The 22,057-nt window shown below is 43.2% G+C and overlaps 2 protein-coding genes and 1 pseudogene across 17 annotated transcripts in view; 2 read left to right on the forward strand and 1 right to left on the reverse strand.

Moving 5' to 3' along the window:
* The first annotated feature begins 1,665 nt into the window (after positions 1–1,665).
* On the forward strand, positions 1,666–18,060 carry DSN1 (DSN1 component of MIS12 kinetochore complex). Of its 4 annotated transcripts, none has more exons than XM_072735927.1 (11): positions 1,878–2,070; positions 3,871–3,919; positions 4,147–4,470; positions 6,825–6,898; positions 7,583–7,655; positions 10,415–10,502; positions 12,125–12,184; positions 12,580–12,654; positions 15,094–15,241; positions 16,369–16,456; positions 17,255–18,060. In XM_072735927.1, exons 2-11 carry the CDS (start codon positions 3,886–3,888, stop codon positions 17,356–17,358), a joined length of 1,068 nt encoding a protein of 355 aa, XP_072592028.1. In that variant the 5' UTR covers positions 1,878–2,070; positions 3,871–3,885; the 3' UTR covers positions 17,359–18,060. The 4 variants fall into 4 exon arrangements, with proteins under 4 accessions (XP_025865527.2, XP_072592028.1, XP_072592030.1 ...); XM_072735928.1 differs by having other exon boundaries at positions 1,908–2,274; XM_026009742.2 differs by having other exon boundaries at positions 1,666–3,919.
* On the reverse strand, positions 9,173–9,416 carry LOC140595386 (small ribosomal subunit protein eS27-like; annotated as a pseudogene).
* Positions 18,061–20,717: 2,657 nt separating the features above from the next.
* Positions 20,718–22,057, forward strand: part of NDRG3 (NDRG family member 3) — a 78,077-nt gene continuing 76,737 nt past the window's right edge. For 4 of the 13 annotated variants that reach the window (XM_072735989.1, XM_072735991.1, XM_072735990.1 and 1 more), the window contains exon 1: positions 20,915–21,636. The gene's annotated coding sequence lies outside the window, so the exon portion shown is untranslated. Of the gene's footprint in view, positions 21,637–22,057 lie in introns of all 13 variants that reach the window. The other 9 variants (XR_003236710.2, XR_003236711.2, XR_011996927.1 and 6 more) reach the window with 7 other exon arrangements.

Below are 22,057 nucleotides of genomic sequence, written 5' to 3' on the forward strand. Positions count from 1 at the left end.
GAGGCCTCAAGTCCTCTCTACATAGATCTTTCCATAGCACTCCTTGAGTATCCTCACAACATGGCAGCTGGCTTGCCCTAGAGCAAGTCATCTATGAGAAATCAGGGTAGGGCAGCCCCGGTGGCGCAGCGGTTTAGCGCCGCCTGCAGCCCAGGGTGTGATCCTGGAGACCCTGGATCGAGTCCCACGTCAGGCTCTCTGTATGATGCCTGCTTCTCCCTCTGCCTGTATCTCTGCCTCTCTCTCTCTCTCTCTGTCTGTCTCTATGAATAAATAAATAAAATCTTAAAAAAGAAATCAGGGTAGAAGTCACCAATGTCTTTTATGACTAAAATTTGCAAATCACACAGTCATTTCTTCAGTATCTTACTGGCTATATAGACCAGCTCTTCTCAGTGTGGGAAGGCTTCACAGAAGGACATCTGAACTGGCATCTGAGGTTGAGATGTTGAGTAAATAAAGAGGATAGTGGTATATTCTAGGCAGGAGACTGACAGGAGGTGGCTCCAGGGTGAGGGAGTGCACATATGGGAGTCTAGTAGAAAGAAAATAGAGCAGAACTGGAGAACCAAAAGGTTGTCACTGGAATAAGGAGTGACGAAAAAGGCTGGGTCAGATCACATGGTGCCTTATGAGGGAAGGAATGTCCACATCCCATAGACAGTAGGAAGCCATAGGAGAGTTGAAAACGGAGAAAGGACAGAGGATGTATTGGGTCTAGAATTCATGAAGTAATATTCTCACTGTGCCTCAGGATGACCAGGATGGCTGGGAACACTGTGTTCTGTCCCTGGGACATTGACAGATGATGAGTAGAAAGAGGGCAGCAGGCATAGAAGGAACTGGGTACCACTGAGCCCCAGAGAGTGATATTCTGGGAACAAGAGCAAATCTCTGCTGAAATCAGATGGCTATTAGAGCCAGCGGGCTAAAACCACAGGGTGGAAAATTTCAGGAAGGCAGACTTCTTCCTTCTTTCAGAAAACATTTCCAAGGACTGCAGCTGCTATGGAAGGATGACCACGGTCACATTCCAGGTGCTGCTCCCCAACATATCTTTCAGACTTTATGAACTGCTAATAGTTCAACATTTGGTTTCAGATCTGAGAGAAAGGACTGCATATGCAAGGGGTCATTTCCGTGGCATCATGCGAGGTGCTAAAGAAGCAAGCCTGCTCTCTGGGGGCTCCCATGCCAGCAAGTGATAGTGGAGTAGACACAGTTGGACTTCTGGAAATACAGTTTTCAGCCTGGAGCCTCAGAGAAGAGCCTGAGAGAGATGAATCCTCAACTGAGGCTTAAAATTGGAGAATTTTGCAGGGAAAAACTGGAATGGGCTTCCCAGGCAGAGGGAACGGCTTGAGCAAAGTAGCACAGGGAAGAAGCAATAGGGGTGGGCAGAGGAGCTGTAAGCAGTTGGGGGAGGGGGCGGCCTGCCATAAGGGTGCACAGGAGACTTCTTAAACTTTGCCATGTATTGAAGGGGTCACAGGAAGAAAAGTGCTAGAGCAGGAGTGGGGTAGAATAAAACAGTACAGAGCTCCATTCTGCCCTGGGAGAGGCACGGCCCACGTTTTTGTAGTCAACAATACAGAGGGAAGGTGGGGGCAATGGCCTAATGACGGGGCAGGGCATCAGATGCCCCGTGATCCACTATACTCCTTTGGCAAGCAGCTCTCTGGGCCTCCGCCACCGCATCCTCAATGGGCTCTGGGCGCATCAGGCCCAAAGGACAGGAGGAGGCGGAGTCCGTAAGAGGGGATGTGGTGTAGCTGGGGAAAGAGGTTACGCAGCTAGGTCTGGACCAGTAAGGACTTGAACTAGGGAGGGGGCGGGCGGGAGGCAAGAGGCGTTTGGACACCAGTTTACGCATGCGCCTCGAAGGAGGCGGCGTTCTGCGCCTGCGTGTGCGGACCCGCGAGGCTGCCGACTGCGCAGGCGTCCTTGGTTGGCGGGACTTTTCGGAAGCCGCGGCGGAGGTGGTGGCGCAGGCTGCTGGCGGCGCCGCGGGCCTAGAAGGAGCGGCGGCAGTGGCGCAGGACGTTGAAGCGCGACCCTTGGCCGCCGAAGGTGATCTGCGGGCTCGTATCTCAGGGACAGAGGCTGCGGCTGGACTGGCGTCCCGAGGTCAGGAAGTCGCAGACCTGCCCCGGGACACCATTCGGGTCGCCCCTGCACCAGTCTCTGGCGTCGGACCTCTCCGCCCAGCCCAGACCGGTGGCCGCCCCCAGACAGCCGGCGCTGGGCGACCCGGGGCGCTGCGGCCTCTTCCGGGTGAGGGGAATCCCAAGGGCGGGCCGCACCTCGCGCTGGGGGCGGCCTGTTTTCGGATCCGGCGGTTTAGACTGCAGACTGGTGCTTGAGGGCTGGGGGTGGGTCACAGGCGTGGGTTCGGATTTCAGCTCTGCACCCGCACCCCCGGCTGCTCCTAGTGGGCCAGGCTTTTGCCCCTCTGAACTTCAGTTTCCCTATCAGCAGGGGGGAATTAATGATAGCATTTACAGAGCTGTGAAAAGGATTAAGTGGGATAATGAGATAATGATGCAAATAAAACGCCTGTGTTCGCACATACACAGCTCGTGGCATAGAATAAGCGCTTAACAAGCAGCTTCACAAATGACATTTGTTGCTGTTTATTATCCAGGCTTGAATCTGCGATACAGCCCTAACTGGGGATCTAGATCCCTGACCTACCCATCTTTGTTCTGTTACTTTCCCGTGCTGTCCCTCTGGTATCCATTCATTTCTCTTTATTTAGAGTCCCTCCCCCTTATACAGATTTCTGCTGGGAGGGAGGGTATGGGTGGAAGAGGCAGAGATGCCTCAGTCGTGTCCTTCCTTGCCTTCTTCCAGTCAGTTGTCTGTGGACACCCACTACGAATACAAATACACTCTGGGTGGGGTGACAGACATGTAAACAGACTTTATAGCGCTAGGAAGACTAAGGGATGGAGCAGCCAGCTTTGCCTCGTGGTTGGAAAGCTTCACATCTGAACTAGGTTGGGAAGGCTGAGTAAGTCTTACGGTCAGTGGGAGTAAAGATTCAAAACTGGTGCAGGGAATGGAGTTGGCAGGAGAGAGCAGGGATGGGTAGGTTGGGACTAGTTTATGAAAGGTATTGAATATACTGGAAGAATCTCTGCTGCTGTATAAATGGATTAGAAAGGAGCAGTGCTGCATGTTTTTGTTTTGTTTTTAAATACTTATTCATGAGAGACACAGAGAGAGAGAGGCAGAGACATAGGCAGAGGGAGAATCAAGCTCCCTGCGGGGATCCTGATGTGGGACTCGATCTCAGGACCCTGGGATCACTATCTGAGTCAAAGGGAGATGCTCAACTACTGAGCCACCTAGGTGCCCTGCAGTGTTGGATGTTGCAGGACTAGTGGAGAGACTGTAAAGTTATTCTGGGGAGGGGGAGGCAGATGGTGGAAGTTCTGAGACCCGAACTAAACTGAGAACTGGAAGTGGAGAAAAGTTTCCAGAGACTCTTGGAGGTAGATGGGCCGGACTTTGGATGTGGAGATTAAACAAGGAAAGGATGATGTAATTTTTCTAATTTGGAAGACCGTGTAGATCATAATGCCATCTACTTATATCTAAAATAATTGGGAAATAAAGGAGGGTGAGTGTTTTAAGCAAGACAAGAGTATTTCTAGTGATGAGTTCTATAGAGATTCAGTACAGGAGGTGATTATAATCTTTAGTCTCTGGAGAAGGTGGATGAGGTGGGACTGGGCTGGGCCTTGTCAGGTAGTATTTCATGGGGCAGTGATGAGCAGTTCGAAAGGCTGGACAACACAGGTCTCTTCAAGGGTAGTAAGGCCCCAGAAATGTGAAGAACAGGTCACTTCGTTTTCCTATTTTCAGGGTTCTTCATCCAGGATGTCTTCGGTAATTAGATCGGAAGCTATAGAAGGTGAGTATTGTAGTGAAAATGAGAACCTCTTGCTTTGGGTTCAGGTTTCTGTGCTGTACACAGGTGCTTTCCTGGCTGCTGGTGGATTTGGAATCATATAATCACATATTTGCAGAGATGCTTCCTCACCGTTTCCATGATCTGGGGCATACATTTTCTTTTTCCACCTTTTTGCTCAGATGCATTGTTGTGGGTTTTATTTTGTATTTTGACTTTTTCATAACAAGTGCTTGAAGAGGAACCAGTGACGTCTAAGACTTACGATCATCCACTAAAATCGGATTCCATCCCTGTGGAAGTGTGTAGCAAATCACCTGCCTCCCTGGAGATGATTCAAGGCGTTTCAGAGGAAAGAATTCACCCTGGCTCGAGCCCTAAAATGGGGGGAAATTGTGATCTCATCCACCAGGAAGGACTTCATTTGTCCCTTCATTTGTCCCCCCAAGAACAATCTCCCGATCGTCAAGACAAGAGTCAATCTTGGCGGCGAGCAAGTATGAAAGAAATGAGCCGGCGGAAGTCACTGCCTGCCTTTCACCAGGGCATTACAGGTGGGGTGTCGTGTATATAAGACAGGAATTCCAGCTCAGATAAGAGGCAGTGAGGTATGGCAGAAAGAATGGAGGAGGATTGACCTGGCTTTGCTACTTACTAGTTATGTGACTGAGCAAATCAGGTCACCCCGTCAACCTCAGTTTCCTCATCTATAGGGGAGATATTAAGATCATAAGTACTAATGTCAAACACCTAGTAAGTGTCCTGTATTTATTATTTATTAGCAGCTGCCCATTGTAATTACCATGAACAGAAGTTTCTAGTTTACAGTAATTCAACACTCACCTCTAACACTCAGGATGAAAGGCATTAAAAATATTTCTTCATATGGCTTTCTGTCATTTCCTAAAATGAAACAAGGTGGATGGGTTGTTACCTAATTATAGGCTTTATAACTGAAAATATCTCAGAGTGAGGATTCATGTAAAGATAGCTTGGTGAAAACTAAGTTTTTAGACACGTATTTGAATGTGAATTGTGTAAATTTACGATAATAATTACATCTCAGTAAGCATCGAAGTACAAGATTTAATATGGAAAGTCCAGCATATTTCAGGAAGAACTTAGTTGTGTAACCTTGAGCAAATTACTTAAGCTCCTTTGCCTTACAATCCTTAACAATAAATGGGATGAAATAATACCTGTTTTACAGAGTCGTGTGAAAATTAAATGCATTGACATATAACGCAGTTCTTGGCATATAGTAAGTAAATAGCTCCAATGTTAAGCTGTTGTGGTTATTTTAAAGATATTAGCTCACTTCCAGATGGCCTGATGTCTAGGAGGAAATCTGAGTAAAAATAGCCATTTAGCATATTACTGCCACAATTGTGCTCTTGCACTTTGCTCTGTAGGTGTGCCAAGAAAACAGCCGCAGTTCCTTAACTAAGATTACCCCCTACCTTCATCTCTGTTCTGGGATCTGTGGACCTAAAATTCTGTATAATAAAAACACCGATGTAATAAGTAATGTAGTTATCTCCTGGTTATCCCTGGCCACTTGCTAGGTTTCTTTGGTTATAGGCAGAAGATATCCTATTTTTCCTCTACTAACAACAATGAGAAATAATTAAGAGACAAAAGTAAAAATACAGTCAGCTGAAGCTGAAGATGGACAGAAATATATGCATCTCAAATTGTCAGAACAAACTTCCTTTGCTGTATAATTGATGTGTTTAGATAGACATAATTAAAACATTATCAACATCTTGAGGATTCAGTGGCATAATAATGTAAAGTCTCCTACCAATTCAGATGGACTCACCATGTGACCTTGGGCAGTTTACCTATCATGCAACCTTTGTACATCAGTATCTTCCTTTGTAAACTGGAATTGATAAACTACTTGCCTTCGTTTTTAATGAGGTGTGCCTAGCATTTAATGAAATACCTTTTATATAGCAAGTATTCAACAAATTATTGTTAATATTATTAGGTCATTATGGAGAGGCAGCATGACTCTTAGCAGGAATATACACATTTTTTGGTGATGGATTTGGATTGAATTCTGGCTCCACCAGTCTCTGGCCTCCAGCAAGTTATCTGCCCTCTGAACTTCAATTTTCCCATCTGTAAAATGGGGCTTTTAATTTACAAGACAAGTGTATTTAAATTTAAAGCACACTGCAGGGGCACATGGGTGATTTAGGAGAGCATTCAACTCTTGGTCTCAAGAGTCCTCTAAGTTCAGGCCTACATCGGGCATGCTCCTACTTAAAAAAAAAAAAAAAACAACAGTGCCTAGCATTAAAATGCTCAAAAGTTCCCATCTCTCTTTAAATGCTGAAAATAAAACATTTTAAAAAGTTATTTTTTAAGTTAAATTATTCTATTATTTTTGCTTTGATTATTTTTTAAAAGATTTAAGTATTTAGTTGAAAATGTGCGCGCGCGCACAGACACACACACACACACACACACACACAGGAGGTGGGGGAAGGGAAGAGGGAGAGAAGCGAATTTCCATCTGAGATCACAGGGGTTGATCTCCTTACCCTGAAGTCCTGACATGAGCCAAAATCAAGAATTTAACACTCAACTGAGTCATTGAATCTCCCTTAACAGACAAGATTTTGATGTAATTTTTAAAAGGTTCTTAAAACTATTTAAAGTTAGTATACATAAACAGGTAAATTTCATTTTTTGATTCTAAAAAAATTAGTTATGATTGTATATAAATGAATTCTCACTTTAATTAGAAAAGGCTGCTAGGTGTTCTTGCCTGAATTTAGATTGCATCAAGAGGGGAGGACAATTAAAAAAAAAAAAAAAGAGGGAGGACAATTTTCAGGTTTTTTTACTTTGCTAACTGTGTTAATATCTAGCTCCTTATATGGTGATATTTTGTTAGAGCTCAGCAGATCCATCAGTGCCAATTTAGCAGAAAGCAAACGGCTGGGCGCTCTCCTGCATTCCAGTTTTCAGGTGAGATTCTTGGGATTAAGAAATTATATATATATATATATATGTATATATATATACATATATATATGTATGTATATATATATGTATGTATGTATTTAAACTATTACTGTGACAGCCCCAAAGAGAGATCAGTATTGTGTGATGTGTCCAGTTAAGATTAAAAGATGTTTCTCTCTAAGTGGGATTAATTTAAAAGCCAGATTTAATCCTAGCAGCAGCTGATTTATTTCTCTCTGGACTAGGCTCTCTACCAGTCCCACCAGTGCTGCTGCTAAGTGAGCAGCTGACAGAAATTTCCTCAATCTAGTGTATTTTGCCCACTGGCAGCAAATGAGAATTTAAAGTGAGTAGAGGTCAATATCTAAGTTAAAGCAGACATTTGAGGTCTGACAACATACTGGAAGAGAATTACATGGCTAACTGATGATTACATCAGTTTAGGTAAGTCGTTTGTGTTAATTAAATGACAATGTTTCTTCTCTGCACCAAAAATCAAAATGTATAGCTTCAGCGAAGAGAGTTTTCTTGATCTACATATTTGTTTATATGAAAAATCTTGGGTGTAAGAATTAAGGTATATTTACTTTTACATTGATTAAATATGAACATAAATATGATTACGTGAACTCAGGATTGGCCTGGGAAATCTTGGTTTTTGTACTGAAAATGCTTTCCTTTATTTAGTTCTCTGTTCAGAAACTTGAACCTTTCCTAAAGGACATGGAAGGCTTCAGTCTTGAAAGTTTTAGAGCCAAAGGTAAGTTGCTGAGAATAGAGAGCAAGCTTTGGCCTTGGGCTTTACCTTCTGTTCAGGTCAGTTGAAGCCCCACTTTTAGGACCCCTATTTATAGGAGCTACTACCTCGCAAAACCAGCCCCTCTCTATATTTAAGAATTGTGTTTAAAAAAGTAAGAATATATGCTTATGAACTTCAGAAGGTATAAAAGTGAAAAAAATAAGCATGCCTCCCACCTTAAGCCAGTACAACTCTCTTCAGAGCCCCTTACAGCCACCAGCTTTTTGTGGGTTATTACACAGATCTTTATTCATTTCCAACATTTTTACATTAATACCTAATGAACAATACTCTCTGCCCTGTTCTTTACCTTGTCTTTTTTTTTTTTTTTTTTTTTTAAGATTTATTTATTAGGGATTTGGGGGAGGAACAAAGGAAGAGGGAGAGAGGAACTCAGGCAGACTCTGTGCTGAGCAAGGAGCCCAAGGTGGGGCTCAGTCTCATAACCCTGAGGTCGTGACCTGAGCCAAAACCAAGTGTCAGATGTTGAGCCCACTGTGCCCCTTACGTTTTATTTTAACCAAATTATCTTGCATATTGTCCCATATTCCACATATAGAACTGTCTTTTTTTTTTTTTTTTTTAAGATTTTATTTATTCATGAGAGACACAGAGAGAGAGAGAGAGGTAGAGACACAGGCAGAGGGAGAAGCAGGCTCCATTCAAGGAGCTCCACGTGGGACTCGATCCAGGGTCTCCAGGATCACACCCTGCAGCACTAAACCACTGTGCCACCAGGGCTGCCCTATAGAACTGTCCTTATGGAAGTTTAGTAGCCATATATTTCATTTTATAAATATTCCGTATATGATTCAACCAGTTCTTTACTGATGGACTTTTAGGGTTTCTAGTCTTGTTATCATAACGATTGGGGTAATGAGTAACTTTTTACACAAGCCTTTTAGCACATACACAAGTAAAAATAAGATAAATTTCTAGAATTGGAATTACATAGATCAGATGAAATGTTGGAGATTACCAGATTGCCTTCCAGAAAGGTTTTATCAGTTCTCTTATCAGCGGTATACGCAAGTACCTGTTTTTTCACACACTCGTTTTATTAAACCATTCAGATTTTTTACTACTTAATAGGTGATAAAAAGTATTTTCTAGTTTTAATCTGTGTTCCTTTTTCTTTTAAAGAGGATAGGCACTTTTTCATTTTTTTTTTTTTTTAAGATTTTGTTTATTTATTCATAGAGACACAGAGGGAGAGAGGCAGAGACACAGGCAGAGGGAGAAGCAGGCTCCCTACAAGAAGCCCGACATGCGACTTGATCCCGGGTCTCCAGGATCACACCCCAGGCTGCAGGCAGCGCCAAACTGCTGTGCCACCAGGGCTGCCCACTTTTTCATATTTCTTAGAGCTATTTGTACTTCATTTTCTGTGTATTGTTTGTATCCTTTGTTCCTTTTTAAAAAAATCCGTAATGTGTTGATTGGGATAATTTGCCACTCATCTGGATTCAGGTTGCTTTTTAGCCCTGCTTCTATCTAGAGGAATATCCTTCTGTAAGCCTTGCTTTTCCTCTTGTAGGCTCGCAAAGGACAGTGGAGCAGCCAACAGAAAAAACTATTGTTTGTGCATAGCTAAAGGCAGTGGTGATTTTGTAGCAACCTGGGCACTTTGCATCAGTGAAGTAGGAGTTAGGGCTTTGCGACAGGCGATTCTTGCGCTTCCTTTTCTCCTCTGGGAATGAATGGGTAGAGGAAGTCCTTCAAGAGGGGATGTTGGGGAGTTCAGCATTGCCAGAAAGGCTCCTTTGTTCATTTTTTTAAATTGAGGTGTTGACTTTTTTACATCACTTTGTGGGAACTCTTTTTTTTTTTTTTTTTTTATTTATTAATGAGAGATACCGAGAGAGAGAGAGAGAGAGAGAGGCAGAGGCAGAGAGAGAAGCAGGCTCCATGCAGGGAACCCAATGCGGGACTCGATCCCGGGTCTCCAGGATCAGGCCCTGGACTGAAGGCGGCACCAAACCGCTGAGCCACCGGGATTGCCCAGTTTGTGGGAACTCTTTATACACAAGGAAATTAGCCATTCATCTATGATACAAATATTCTTAGGAATTCATTTTCAACTTTTCAGGAAGTAGCTACAGTGTAACTACACAATCATTCAGGGTCAGAAATATTCAATGTTACCCACTTAAAAGACCTAGAAAATATACGAACTTAGAGTATTGTTTATCTCAGCATTGGATCATCACTATTAGAGTAGATATGATAGCTGTTTAAAATCTGCTTTCCCTCTGCATTTCTCACCTGAGTGCAATTGCAGATTTTCCAAGTCGAAGCAGAGCTATGTTTTTACCCTATACACATAATTCCTTATTCTCATTTAACAATTTTCATTATCCTCTTGCCTTTTGCCTGACTTCTATAATATGTTCTTCCTTTCAGTGCCAGCAGTTGAAATTTCTTGAAAGATTGAAATGTCAGTGCACGTATACCTTTTAACTGCTTTTCAGTCAAGTATAAAAAACATTATCATAAATGTCATAAAGAGGAGTTGTCTTCCATTTTATCTATATCTACCTAAAAAAAATAAAGATAAAATTTTCTGTGTATTTATACTACTTTGAATGGGTGAGAGGGCCAGAATATAACAGGGGACCCTAGAGCTGATATCACCTTGAATATGTTATACCTTGTCAGCAGCTTGCTGTGAAAATTCATATTCTTTTTATTTTATAACATTTACTTTTTTCCCCCTCTAGCGTCTTCTCTTTCTGAAGAATTGAAACATTTTGCAGAGAGCCTAGAAAGTAATGGAACGCTACAAAAATGTTTTGAAGATTCAAAAGGGTATGTGCAATTCCCCTATGTCCTAAATTATAATTGAATTAAGACTTTTCATTATAATTAGTTGTTTATTCACTCAGCAAACATTTATTCAGCATCTTCTACACACCAGGCTTTTCTATATGTTGGAGATAAAGTCATAAATAGGTTAAGTAGGTATCTTAATAGGAGAGACAGTCAGACAAATACATAGAAAATAAGGATTTCAAGTAGCAATAATCTAAGAAGTCAACTATGATAGTGACTTGAGGGGGTGGGTAACTTTAGCTAATGGTCAGAGAAGACCTGTAAGACCTGAGTGATGAGAAGGAACCAGCCATGGAAAGATGAGAGGAAAAGCATTGTTCACATCTTTGCTAGCAATGCAAGGTTGATGATAAATAAACGTTTAGCTGTTGGCAAGCAAGAATATGAGGAGAAACTTTAAATCCCAGTCCCAAAATACTAGTTCCTCTACAGGAGCAGGGCCTAACCCTCTAGCTCTTGCCTTGCAACAAATCGTGTCACTTGGGTCTGCATCATAAACTTTTTAATTTTGACTTCACAAAGGTTTACTTTCCCATAGATTGTTAAAATTAACATTGCTATCCAGGAAATGAAAAAATAGGTTGGCTCAACATAGTATCTCTTTTAATGCAGTGTATTTAAGCCACTAGCTGCTGCATCTCAGCCAGTGGTGATAGAGGCTGTGTGTCACCGGCCTTGGTAGAGAAACATGAAAGTTGGCACAATTAACTTGGCTTTGGTGGGTAGAGTACGAAGTACATCTGCAGAATTTTGGCATTTTCAGTGCCTGCTTCTTTTCCAACAGGATTAATAACCCAACTGAACTGAGCCTTTGGTGTAAGTAAACATAATCCCTGTCCACCAATAGCATCGTTTTAAGTGGGAAGAAAAGATAGTTATATATAAAAGTATTGTTGGGCCTTAAAAGATGACTCAAAAAGAAGAAACTCAAATGTGAGGTGAACAAGGAGCACCTGGGTGGCTCAGTCGGGTGAGCGTTTGACTCTTGGATTCGGCTCAGGTCCTGATGTCATGCCTCATGGGATCAAGCCCTGTGTCAGGCTCCATGCTCAGCAGGAGTCCGCTTGGATATTCTCTCCCTCTGCCCCTTCCCCTGCTCATGCTTCCTCTCTTTCTCTCTCTCAAATAAATATTTTAAAAAGATGTGAACCAAAATTTGAGATGAAAAACTCCAGATGTTTCAGGGTCAGGCTGAGTGAGATTTTATGAGGCAGAATAGGTGAAAGGCAACAATTGGAATAAAAGTTAATGAGCTGGTTGAAGCCAGAACACAGCCTCAAGTGTCAGGTTAAGGGGTTTTGACTTTTATTTTGAATGCAGTGGAGGGTCATAGAGTTTTAGGCAAAGAAAACAAAATTAAGGAGTATTTTATGTTAATTTGGCTATAGGTGAATTGAAATTGATGAGAGAAATAGAAAATAAAGAGTCCACTGAGGAAACTTCTAGTGCAAAAGTGAGATAGAGCCCAAGAATAAATATTTGTTGAAAGATAAATTCTGAACATCTTTTACCACCCTTAAAATTATGTAAGGCATCCTATGAAAAACAAGTACTTTTGAAAGATTTACGTTGATCTTAAAATCCTATCTGTATTCCAGGAAAGCATCAGATTTGTCTCTGGAAACATCAGTGGCTGAGATGAAGGAATACATAACAAAGTAAGTGAAAATGAGTGATCCTTTGTTGGAAAATCTATATTCATCTGGGGAAAATAACTAGATCTGGGAAAAATGAATAGTAAACATTAGTGTCAGTACTAGTGTGTCAACACTAGAATTTAAAAAGCTGCATATTGGGATCTTGTGGGCTGTACTCATGGCCAGTTTCATAGAATGGAATCTAGGGAATAAGGATGTTAATTTGATTTTAAGAACTCATGTTTGTTTTGATTAAATTAATATCCTCTGAATCAGTTGGGCTTTCTAATCCATTAATGACATGTTTATTCACATCTTAGAACTGTTGAGATACCTAATGTACTTATTGTTGCCTTGAGTGATTCAGAATGAGACAATCAAAAAGTAACCAATTATTTTTTATCCTGATTCTATAGATTTTCTTTAGAACGTCAGTCTTGGGATCAGCTCTTGCAGCACTACCAGATGGAGGCTGAAGAGATCACATCCAGGTTAGATCTGTGATTGGAAATGGAAGGCTATCTTTTTACCTTGTGGAATTTTATTTGAATTGATTTCAGTTCTGTTAGCACAAATTGAAAGATGACTCCTTTCTGATAGGCCAATCAACTCATCAAAGCTCTATAAATTGTGTATTAGCACTCTAGGATTATAAATGGGGAGTTGGGAGAAGGGGAGAGAGAGTGGGTGACACTATTTTCAGGCAAAGAACAGAATTGCTTCTGCTCTGTATCCTTGGCTGCTGTTCCACATCCTGGGGGAGACAAGTACATCTCTGCCCTATACCAGGGCATCCAGGGTTGAGCCAAGAATTTGGTCAGCGCACTTCAGTTTGCAGGTGGCCTTCAAGCTGCAGGTTTGGGGGAGAGCCCTGGCCAGGTCCTTCATAAAGATGCAAAGGCCTGAAAGGGATAATGAAAGAGGGCGTATAGGAGAGAGAGGATCTTTGTCTGGGTCTTAAAGGCATAAGAAAGTGGGAAAGTGTTAGGCTTTGATTTAGTTGGCCATCCAAACCAGTGATTTTAAGCTTTTTTTCCCCAACAGAATCTCAGCTAGAAACCCAAACATAAAACGCTAGCTAAAACCATAATTGCACAAGTGGCCTCTTAGTACAGAGGTGCTTTAAGGAACATGGTTTGAAAAATTTCTGCAGTCCAGGCATTCATGGTTACCAGTTACTTTATTCGCCCCTTATATATTCTGTTTATGAAGTTAGGTAATGTATAAGATGGCAGTTTCAGATTAAGAATTTTGATGTGAGATAGCTTATTGGTTAAGAGGAATGTTTCTGGAAGCAGATTATGTCTCTTCAAATACTAATTACTCCTTCATTTTGTGACCTTGGGCAAGCTACTTAATTTCTAAGGCTGGGGGGATCCCCGGGTGGCTCAGCAGTTTGGTGCCTGCCTTTGGCCCAGGGCGTGATCCTGGAGTCCCGGGATCAAGTCCCATGTCGGGCTCCCAGCATGGAGCCTACTTCTCCCTCCTGTGTCTCTGCCTCTCTCCCTCCCTCCCTCTCTCTCTCTCTCTCTCTCTCTCTCTCTATCATCTATCATAAATCAATCAATCAATCTTTAAAAAAAAATTTCTAAGCCTGAAGTTCCTCACTTGAAAATGGCGATAATATTAATACCTACCTTGGGGCACTTGGGTGGCTCAATGGTTGAGTGTCTGCCTTTGGCTCGGGTCGTAATCCTGGGGTCCTGGGATGGAGTCCTGCATAAGCCTCCCTGAAGGAGCCTGCTTCTCCCTCTGCCTGTGTTTCTGCCTCTCTCTATGAGTCTCATGAATGAATAAATCTTTAAAAAAATCTTAAAAAAAAATAATAAAGAATACCTACCTCATTGGGTTATTGTGAGTGTTAAATGAGGTGAAATGGAAAGTGTTTCAGAATCTGGCAGTCAGGAAATTATAGGAGTGGTTGTTCAAGCGTTCTCAGTTTGTTTTTGTTTTTTTGTTTTAAGATTTTATTCATTCATTTGGGAGAGTGAGTACAAGCAGTGGTAGAGGCAGAGGGAGAGGGAGAAGCAGGCTCCCTGATGAGCAGAGAGCCTCACGCAGGGTTGGATCCCAGGACCCCAGGATCATAACCCCAGCCAAACACAGATGCTTAACTAACTGAGCTACCCAGGCATCCCAGAGTCCTCAGTTTTCATGAAGTCTTCATCATATTCAGTTATTTTTTTACTTTTTAAAGATTTTATTTATTTATTTGATAGAGCACAAGTAGAGGGAGAAGGGGGCAGAGGGAGAAGCAGGTTCCCTGCTGACCAGGGAGCTGGATGCAGGGCTTGATCCTAGATGCTTAACTAACTGAGCTAACAAGGTGCCCCCGTATTCTAAATATTTTAGATAATTGAAGTGGCCCAGCAATTTTGGGGAAGATCATAGACATTAATTTCAGGAAAGCAAGTGTTGGCTTTACTCCACTTATAGTCCTTTTTGTAAATGGGCCTTACTGTCAGATGGAGTCAACTGATCTGAAGGTTCTAGCATTTTCTGGAGTCCAGTGGTCTTAAATACATTAATATGGAATAATCATTTCAGGCCCCCTTGTTAATAAGAGGGTCTGTGTCTACAGTAGAATGGATGAATATTGGTTCAGATTAATAAAAGCCTTTCTGAGATTTTTTTTCTAGGTCGTTTTACATATCTTCCCCCAGAAATGATTATAAAAACTCCTTGAAAAAACAATTCCTTGAGGGGTGCCTGGATGGCTTAGTCGGTTAAGTGTCTGCCTTTGGCTCAGGTTATGATCTCAGGGTCCTGGAATCAAGCCCCACATCAGGCTATCTGCTAAGCAGGGAGTCTGTTTCCCCCTCTCCCCCCTGCTTGTGCTCACATTTTCTCTCTCTCAAATAAATAAATAATGAAAGTCTTTTAAAAAAAATTCCTGAACTCTCTTTTGTGTTGTTTTGTTTTCCTCCCAGAACATCAGCTGAAACTAAAGTTACTGAAGTTGAAGTGGAACCTAAAACATATCTTGGATCTTCCCAGAGTGAAGTCCTTAGTACAAAGCCTGACTACCAGAAGATATTGCAGAATCAGAACAAAGTCTTTGATTATATGGAGTTAGTGGTGAGCTGGCTCATATTAATTTGGTTATTTAGCTTTGCTTTGTTGTGATCCTTGGAAATTGAGGGACCTGGAGAATATTGTAATGAGGTAAGTATATTCAGCTCTATCTTGGGGGAAACCTGGAGAGACAATAAAACATGTGGTGGTAAGAGCTAATAAAGTAGGGTAAAGGAGAGAGTGTACAGGAAGGGCAGCAGGGTGCTGTACAGAGCAGTTGTTGATGGTCCTTCAAAGATGCCATTTTAATAGAGATTTGAAAGAAATAAGGAAGTGGGCCATGAGGACATTTAGGAGAATAGTATTGTGTCGCTTCAAATATCGACAGGAAACAGATGCACTTGATAAAGGTGAGTTGAAGGAGTGATGTATAAAGTGTAGGTATTGAGGAAATCACAAGGATTAGTGAAGTAGTCTGGGGCTTAGAGGCAGCTGAACTCTTAATATCCCTAGGCCTGAAAGATGGAGGGGAGGAACAGTCACTGTGGTACCAGAGGAAGAAAATCATAGAGTGGGCTGCTTTGAGAGAGCCATGGCTTTCAGTTGAGAGACAAAAGTAACTCAAGACGACCCTTCCGGGACACCTGGGTGGCTCAGTGGTTAAGTGCCTGCCTTTGGCTCAGGCCATGATCCTGGGGTCCTGGGATCAAGTCCCACATCGGGCTCCCTGCGTGGAGCCTGCTTCTCCCTCTGCCTATGTCTGCCTCTCTCTGTGTCTCTCATGCATAAATAAATAAAAATTAAAAAAAAAAAAAAAAGACGACCCTTCCAGCAAGCCTGTGTAAAAATATTCTGACTTCATTCAGCTCCTCCAGCTTGGGCTCCCTCTTGGCCAAACCTGCTGAGACATCAGAAGACATGGAATCCTGTTTGAGGTTATATGTGGCAGCTTCCCAGGGCATAGAGCAGTGTGGCCAGGTGTAGAGTGTGGATCTGAAGGAGCAAACAAGTGCTCGCGTAGGCAGCACATATACTAAAATTGAAGGAACAAACAAGATGTCTGGCACAAGCATTCCAGGTTGAAAAGATAACAAAGGCAAAGCTCCTAGCAGGAGCTTGCCTACTCTTTTTTGAGGAACATCGAAGAAGCCAAGGATCCTTATAGCTCACAGCTGTCTTGTCATATGCAGATGGATGAACTGCAAGGCTCTGTGAAGCAGCTGCATGCTTTTATGGATGAAAGTACCCAGTGTTTCCAGAAGGTGTCAGTACAGCTTGGTGAGTGTGTGTCTTCAAGGGACTAGAGCTTGCACTATTTTATATATGATAGTGCTTTGGATATAAACTGCCCTTCAAAGCATATGGTCTCTGGATGCCTGGGTGGCTCAGCAGTTGAGCGTCTGCCTTTGGCTCAGGGCATGATCCTGGTTCTAGGATCAAGTCCCACGTTGGTCTCCCTGTGAGCAACCTGCTTCTCTCTGCCTGTGTCTTTGCCTCTCTCTTTGTATCTCTCATGAATAAATACATAAAATCTTAAGAAAATAAAATAAAACACAAAGCATATGGTCTCAGAGAATAAGGCCTGTATGAAATTCTTTTTCTCCTCTCACAATTATTATTATGCTGTGAGTATTCAAAGTTGATGGGAAATAATCTAGATGTGAATTCCATGGGAACACAGTAAACTGAGAATTAAATCCCCACAAACCATGTTGTTTTAGTAAATCCAAGTTTTGTTTTGTTTTTTAAATCCAAGTTTTTAAGTACTCATGACCATTTTCCTTTTCATTCTTCAAGAATCCATTAAGTGACACTAATAGTACTTCCCTGCTGCTTTTTCTGGCCTCTTCTAGCCCTAAATTATTTGCTAGATATACCTTCATTTTCTCATTACATTGTATTATGGTTGTGGTTGCAGCTGGCTTCCCTGTCAGACTGCCATCTCCTTGAGGACAGAGACTCTCTTATTTGTCATTGTAATGCCTTTCAACATCTCACACAATGTCCATACAACCAAGTTTTCAATAAATATTATTTTGAATTCAACTGAAATTTACTTTTGTCTTTCCTCTGCAGGGAAGAGAAGCACGCAACAATTAGATCCTTCACCAGCTCGAAAACTGCTCAAGCTTCAGCTACAGAACCCACCTACCACACGCTGCTCTAGGTCTTGTCAGTGACTTCATGTAGTTTTCCCTCCCACAAGGTGCTCCAGAGGAGAGAAAGGGGAAGAGTGCCCCAGCACATGACAACTGCATGGCAGCCTGAGATGCTGATAGCTGCCCTATTGCCTTTGAGGATAACTGGCTGAATGTAAAGTTTTTTTTTCCTAAAAGTAACAGAATTTATGCGTTTGAAAGAGTGTAGTATAGATACTTTTTCCAAGGATGTGCAGACTGCTTACAATTTCTATTGTGGAATGACCTTGAGAACTAGTAGCCCATCCTTTTAATTACCCTTCATGGTTGGTATTCGTCATCTTATGAAATGTCTTTTAGGTTTTGAAACAATCCAAAGTCATTCAGGACCAAATCTAGGGAAACATTTTAGGGGTCAGTTGGGTTCTGGTAGTAAAGGAATGGAACTGATTTTCTAGTGTGGCCCTGAAGGTGATTTTAGGTAGAGGAATTGTGAGCATTGAGCATGCAGTTGTGATCCACATGCATCATGTAGATATATGTACCACTTCACAGAATGTTCAAATTGAAGGAAATGCCACTCATTCTCTGTCCTGTTGTCTACAGTGTGCTTTAGCTTTTAACATTGAGTGGACATCCTAAATCCTGGATTCATGGCAAGAAAGGGCTAAGTAGTTTTTCTCATTATTCTCTATCTTTATAATTTATCTATAATTTTCATTATAAAGTTACACATTATTAAAAGCTGCTTTTGTCTTTGTGCATATTTTGAGCATATGAAAAAAATTTTTAAAGCAATGAAGGCTTAGCAGAAAATAGGATTCTTTGCCAAAATGCTAAAGTAAACAGTAATATAGGGATATATGCCTCAGCATTAATTACCAGGAAAACACCAATTTTTTTTTTTTAAGACTTTATTTATTCATGAGAGACACACAGAGAGAGGCAGAGACATAGGCAGAGGGAGAAGCAGGCTCCATGCAGGAAGCCTGATGCAGGACTTGATCCCAGGATCCTGGGGTCATGACCTGAGCCAAAGGCAGACACTCAACCACTGAGCCACCCAGACGTCCCAACACCAACTAATTTATTGTTAATGTTTCTTATTCTCTGATCCTTGTAATAGGATAAAGCCTACTTCATTTAAATACCCAGTCATAAAGTCTTAAACCTTGGCCTAAGTACCAGTTAGTGAAAGGTGATATCTCCTTCCTTTGACCTACATTCTTTTTTTTTTTTTTTTTAAGATTATTTTTTTTGACAGAGCACACAAGCATGGGGAGAGGGAGAAGCAGGCTCCTTGCTGAGCAGGGAGCCCCACCCAGGGCTTGATCCAAGGACCCCGAGATCATGACCTGAGCTGAAGGCAGATGCTTAACCAAGTGAGCCACCCAGGCACCCCCCTACATTCCTTTTTCTTTCATGTATTTACAGAGCTGCTGCTATATGCCAGGTACTGTTCTAGGACCTGGGGAGAGAGCAAAGAACAAAAACAGACATGAGAGTTACTCATAGTATCTGGAACTTAGATATGTGACCTATATGTTAAAAGCCTAGGTGCTACTTACTGTGACTGAGAAAATGTTATTTAACCTCCTACCTAAGATTGGAAGAAAGGTAGAACCTATATCACAGGGATGCTGTAAATCAGATTAAATAGTATAAATTTAGAATAATGGTATCAATGTGCTGAAGGGGTGAAAGCTTGAACAACTGGGTGGATTAATAGAGCAGCTAACAAGATGGGAAAGCTAGTCAGTTCAATTTGAGATACCAGATGGAGAAGTCAACTAGACCATTGGATATAGAGATGGAAAACTGGGTAGAAAAATCTGGACTAGAGCTAAAATTTGGAAGTAATCTATATGTAGCTATCGAAACCTTGAGAATGGATAATATTGTCAAGGAAAGCTAGGGCTTTTAAGTATCCGAGGAGAGGGATCCCTGGGTGGCGCAGCGGTTTGGCGCCTGCCTTTGGCCCAGGGCGCGATCCTGGAGACCCGGGATCGAGTCCCACGTCGGGCTCCCGGTGCATGGAGCCTGCTTCTCCCTCCTCCCGTGTCTCTGCCTCTCTCTCTCTCTCTCTATGTCCATCATGAATAAATAAATAAAAATCTTTAAAAAAAAAAAAAAAAAAAGAAAGAAGTATCCGAGGAGAGGTATTAATTGCCTATTCTTTAAGAAGCAGAGTAGTATAATGGAAGGAGCACACTGTTTAAAGTAAATCTTTATCTCTTATGTTCAAATTTACCCATCTGTAAAATGGGAATAGATAACAATTCTCCCATGTGGTTGCACCTTCCTTTATTTTATTACATGGTACTGCATTTTTGTTGTTGTTTATAAGAATTTGTTCAAACTCCAGGGTAAAAAGTGCTTTTTCTGCATCTTCAACAGCCAAATAAGATAGCACATATCAACTCTACGTATTTTACATGCATACACACCACAACCTAGGTAGTTTGTATTTTTTGTTATTAAAGATGAAGAACTCAAGCACTGAGAAGCTTACTAATCTTTTTTTTTTTTTTAATTTATGATCGGCACACAGTGAGAGAGAGAGAGGCAGAAACACAGGCAGAGGGAGAAGCAGGCTCCATGCACGGGGAGCCGGACGTGGGATTCGATCCTGGGTCTCCAGGATCGCACCCTGGGCCAAAGGCAGGCGCCAAACCGCTGCGCCACCCAGGGATCCTGAGAAGCTTACTAATCTAACCAAGGACACAGAGATAGTAGAACCAATCTGGCACTCAGTAAATGTTAATGGGTAAACAAATCCTAATAAAAGTGCGTATTCTAGTTTCCCCTCTTCCCAAGTGTCCTTCAGGAATTGTGCTTGATGAATAACAAGATTATAGACAATCACTGCCCTTGAGGTGTTAACATTTCTTCCATTTTCCCTAATTTAGTTGAGACTGTTTTACAGAAGCTCTTTCAGGTAGGGAATTATGTCCTGTACATTTTGGTGTTCCATTGTCGAGTCATTAAGCGTAATGTGTATAGTCATTCTTAAAAACAAAAACTCCGTTCCCCTTGTGACACCCAAGAAAGGAGGTGGCGTGGCTGGCAGTCGTAATAGAGGTGTTAGAATGGAGGACTGGGAATTAGGAACCCTGAGTCTTGGATGCTAGTTCTTAAGTTAACTGTGCTCATTCACCAAACATTTCGTAAGCACCTTCCACAAGCCAAGCACTGTGCTAGGCCATGTGCCCTTGGGTACATCTCCGGGTCCATTTAAGGAGGAGGATGCCTTCCTTGCCCTGCAAGGGTTCTGAAGCGCTTCATTAAGGATGAGATTTGGCGGAAGGGGAGCAGGCGGGCCAGACGCTGCACTCAACGCCCCTCCCTCCCGGCAGCTCCAGTTTCGGGTTCTCCCAGGAGACTCCGCAACCTGAGAAACTACATCCAAGATGGCGCCGCCGGGCACTCCCGGCTCAGCCACCATCTTCTCTGTAGTTCCCGAGCGGGGCAGGCACTGCGCCTGCGTGGCCCCGGTATCCTCAGCGCGCCTGCGCGGCCGCAGAGCCTTCCCCGCCCCTCTCGCAGCCGCTACCGCCGCCGCCGCCGCTGCTGCACTGCTGGCGGGTACCCGCGCCTCAGGTCAGTGAGCGCTTCAGCCCGGCCTGTTGGGGACGCGCGGCGCTGCCTGCGGGGGTGTCGCTCTCCCGGCTTTCTCCCGCGCCTCCTCTCCGCGGCGCGTGGGGGCCCGGGGCTCGCGCTGCCAGCCTTCTCCGAGTCTCCGACGCCGTCCGCGGGACCTAGCTCAGCCCGGCCTCCCTCAGCTGCCCCCAGTGGCCGGGCTTCGGGGCCCCGCGACGAAGCCGCCGATGACAGCGTGCGGACGGCGAGGGCCCAGCCTCGGGGCGCCCGACCCCTCGGGCTCAGGGACGTACCTCAGGCGCGCCCCCCTTTCCTGCTCCTGCCGTACAGGCAGCAGAGCTCTGTGGGCCTCGGGTCGGGCGTTCACCTACCCCGCATGTCCCGAAGCCGGGGGGGGGGGGGGGGGGGGGGGGTGTGTTTGGAAGGTGGGCCGCGCAGGGCGCCCTGCATCCGTGCGACCCCGGCGCAGCGAGGAGTACCCTCGGGCTGGACCCCACGACCACCCTGTGCGGGAGGAGTTTCTAAGCCCCACCTTGCAAATGAGGAAACTGAGGCACAGAGGTGAAGTGTTTGCCCAAGGTCATGCGCTTGGTAGGGGCAGGGCTAGATCTTGAACTCAGGGTCTCGGGCTCTCAGGCCAGTACAGTTGGGATTTGATCTTGTACCTTTAAAATTTTTTGAAACTTCCTTCTCTGGAGTTGCTTCTTCAACGTCATGAAGGTAGGCTGTGAAAACAGTATCTTGTTGGAGTACAATTGAGGTGTTACTGTAATAATAATAATAATAATAGTAATCGTAGTAGTATATTGTTGATAAGAGGTCACGTTCGTCCAAGGCTTACTGTGTGTCAAGGATATTACTGAACATCTTATGATGATTATCTCACCTAATACCTTAGCATTTCCCAATCCAGTGCATCCCCCTTCTTTTTCATGCAGCTTTTTTTTTCCTCCTGCAAAGCTGACCTCCATGTCACAGGTAGACAGATTAGAACCTCTGTGGCTTAGGAGGTAGGGAAGCTTTCCCATATTACCTCACTGGCGGAACAGGGATAAGCCTGGTCTCCCTGCATCCAAATTTTACCCCCAGCCTGGGCCCCCAGAGGATATATAACTTGTCTTCCTTTTCTGGCTGCCGGGAG

This window comes from Vulpes vulpes, chromosome 14, assembly GCF_048418805.1.
Source record: "Vulpes vulpes isolate BD-2025 chromosome 14, VulVul3, whole genome shotgun sequence".
Lineage (NCBI taxonomy): Eukaryota > Metazoa > Chordata > Mammalia > Carnivora > Canidae > Vulpes > Vulpes vulpes.

Excerpts from the sequence above, each read along its gene's own strand:
- DSN1 (XM_026009742.2), top strand. The coding sequence starts at position 3,724 with ATGAGGTGGGACTGGGCTGGGCCTTGTCAGGTAGTATTTCATGGGGCA. Across the intron at positions 4,471-6,824 it reads CTTTCACCAGGGCATTACAG|AGCTCAGCAGATCCATCAGT; the intron begins GTGGGGTGTCGT and ends ATATTTTGTTAG. Across the intron at positions 12,185-12,579 it reads ATGAAGGAATACATAACAAA|ATTTTCTTTAGAACGTCAGT; the intron begins GTAAGTGAAAAT and ends CTGATTCTATAG.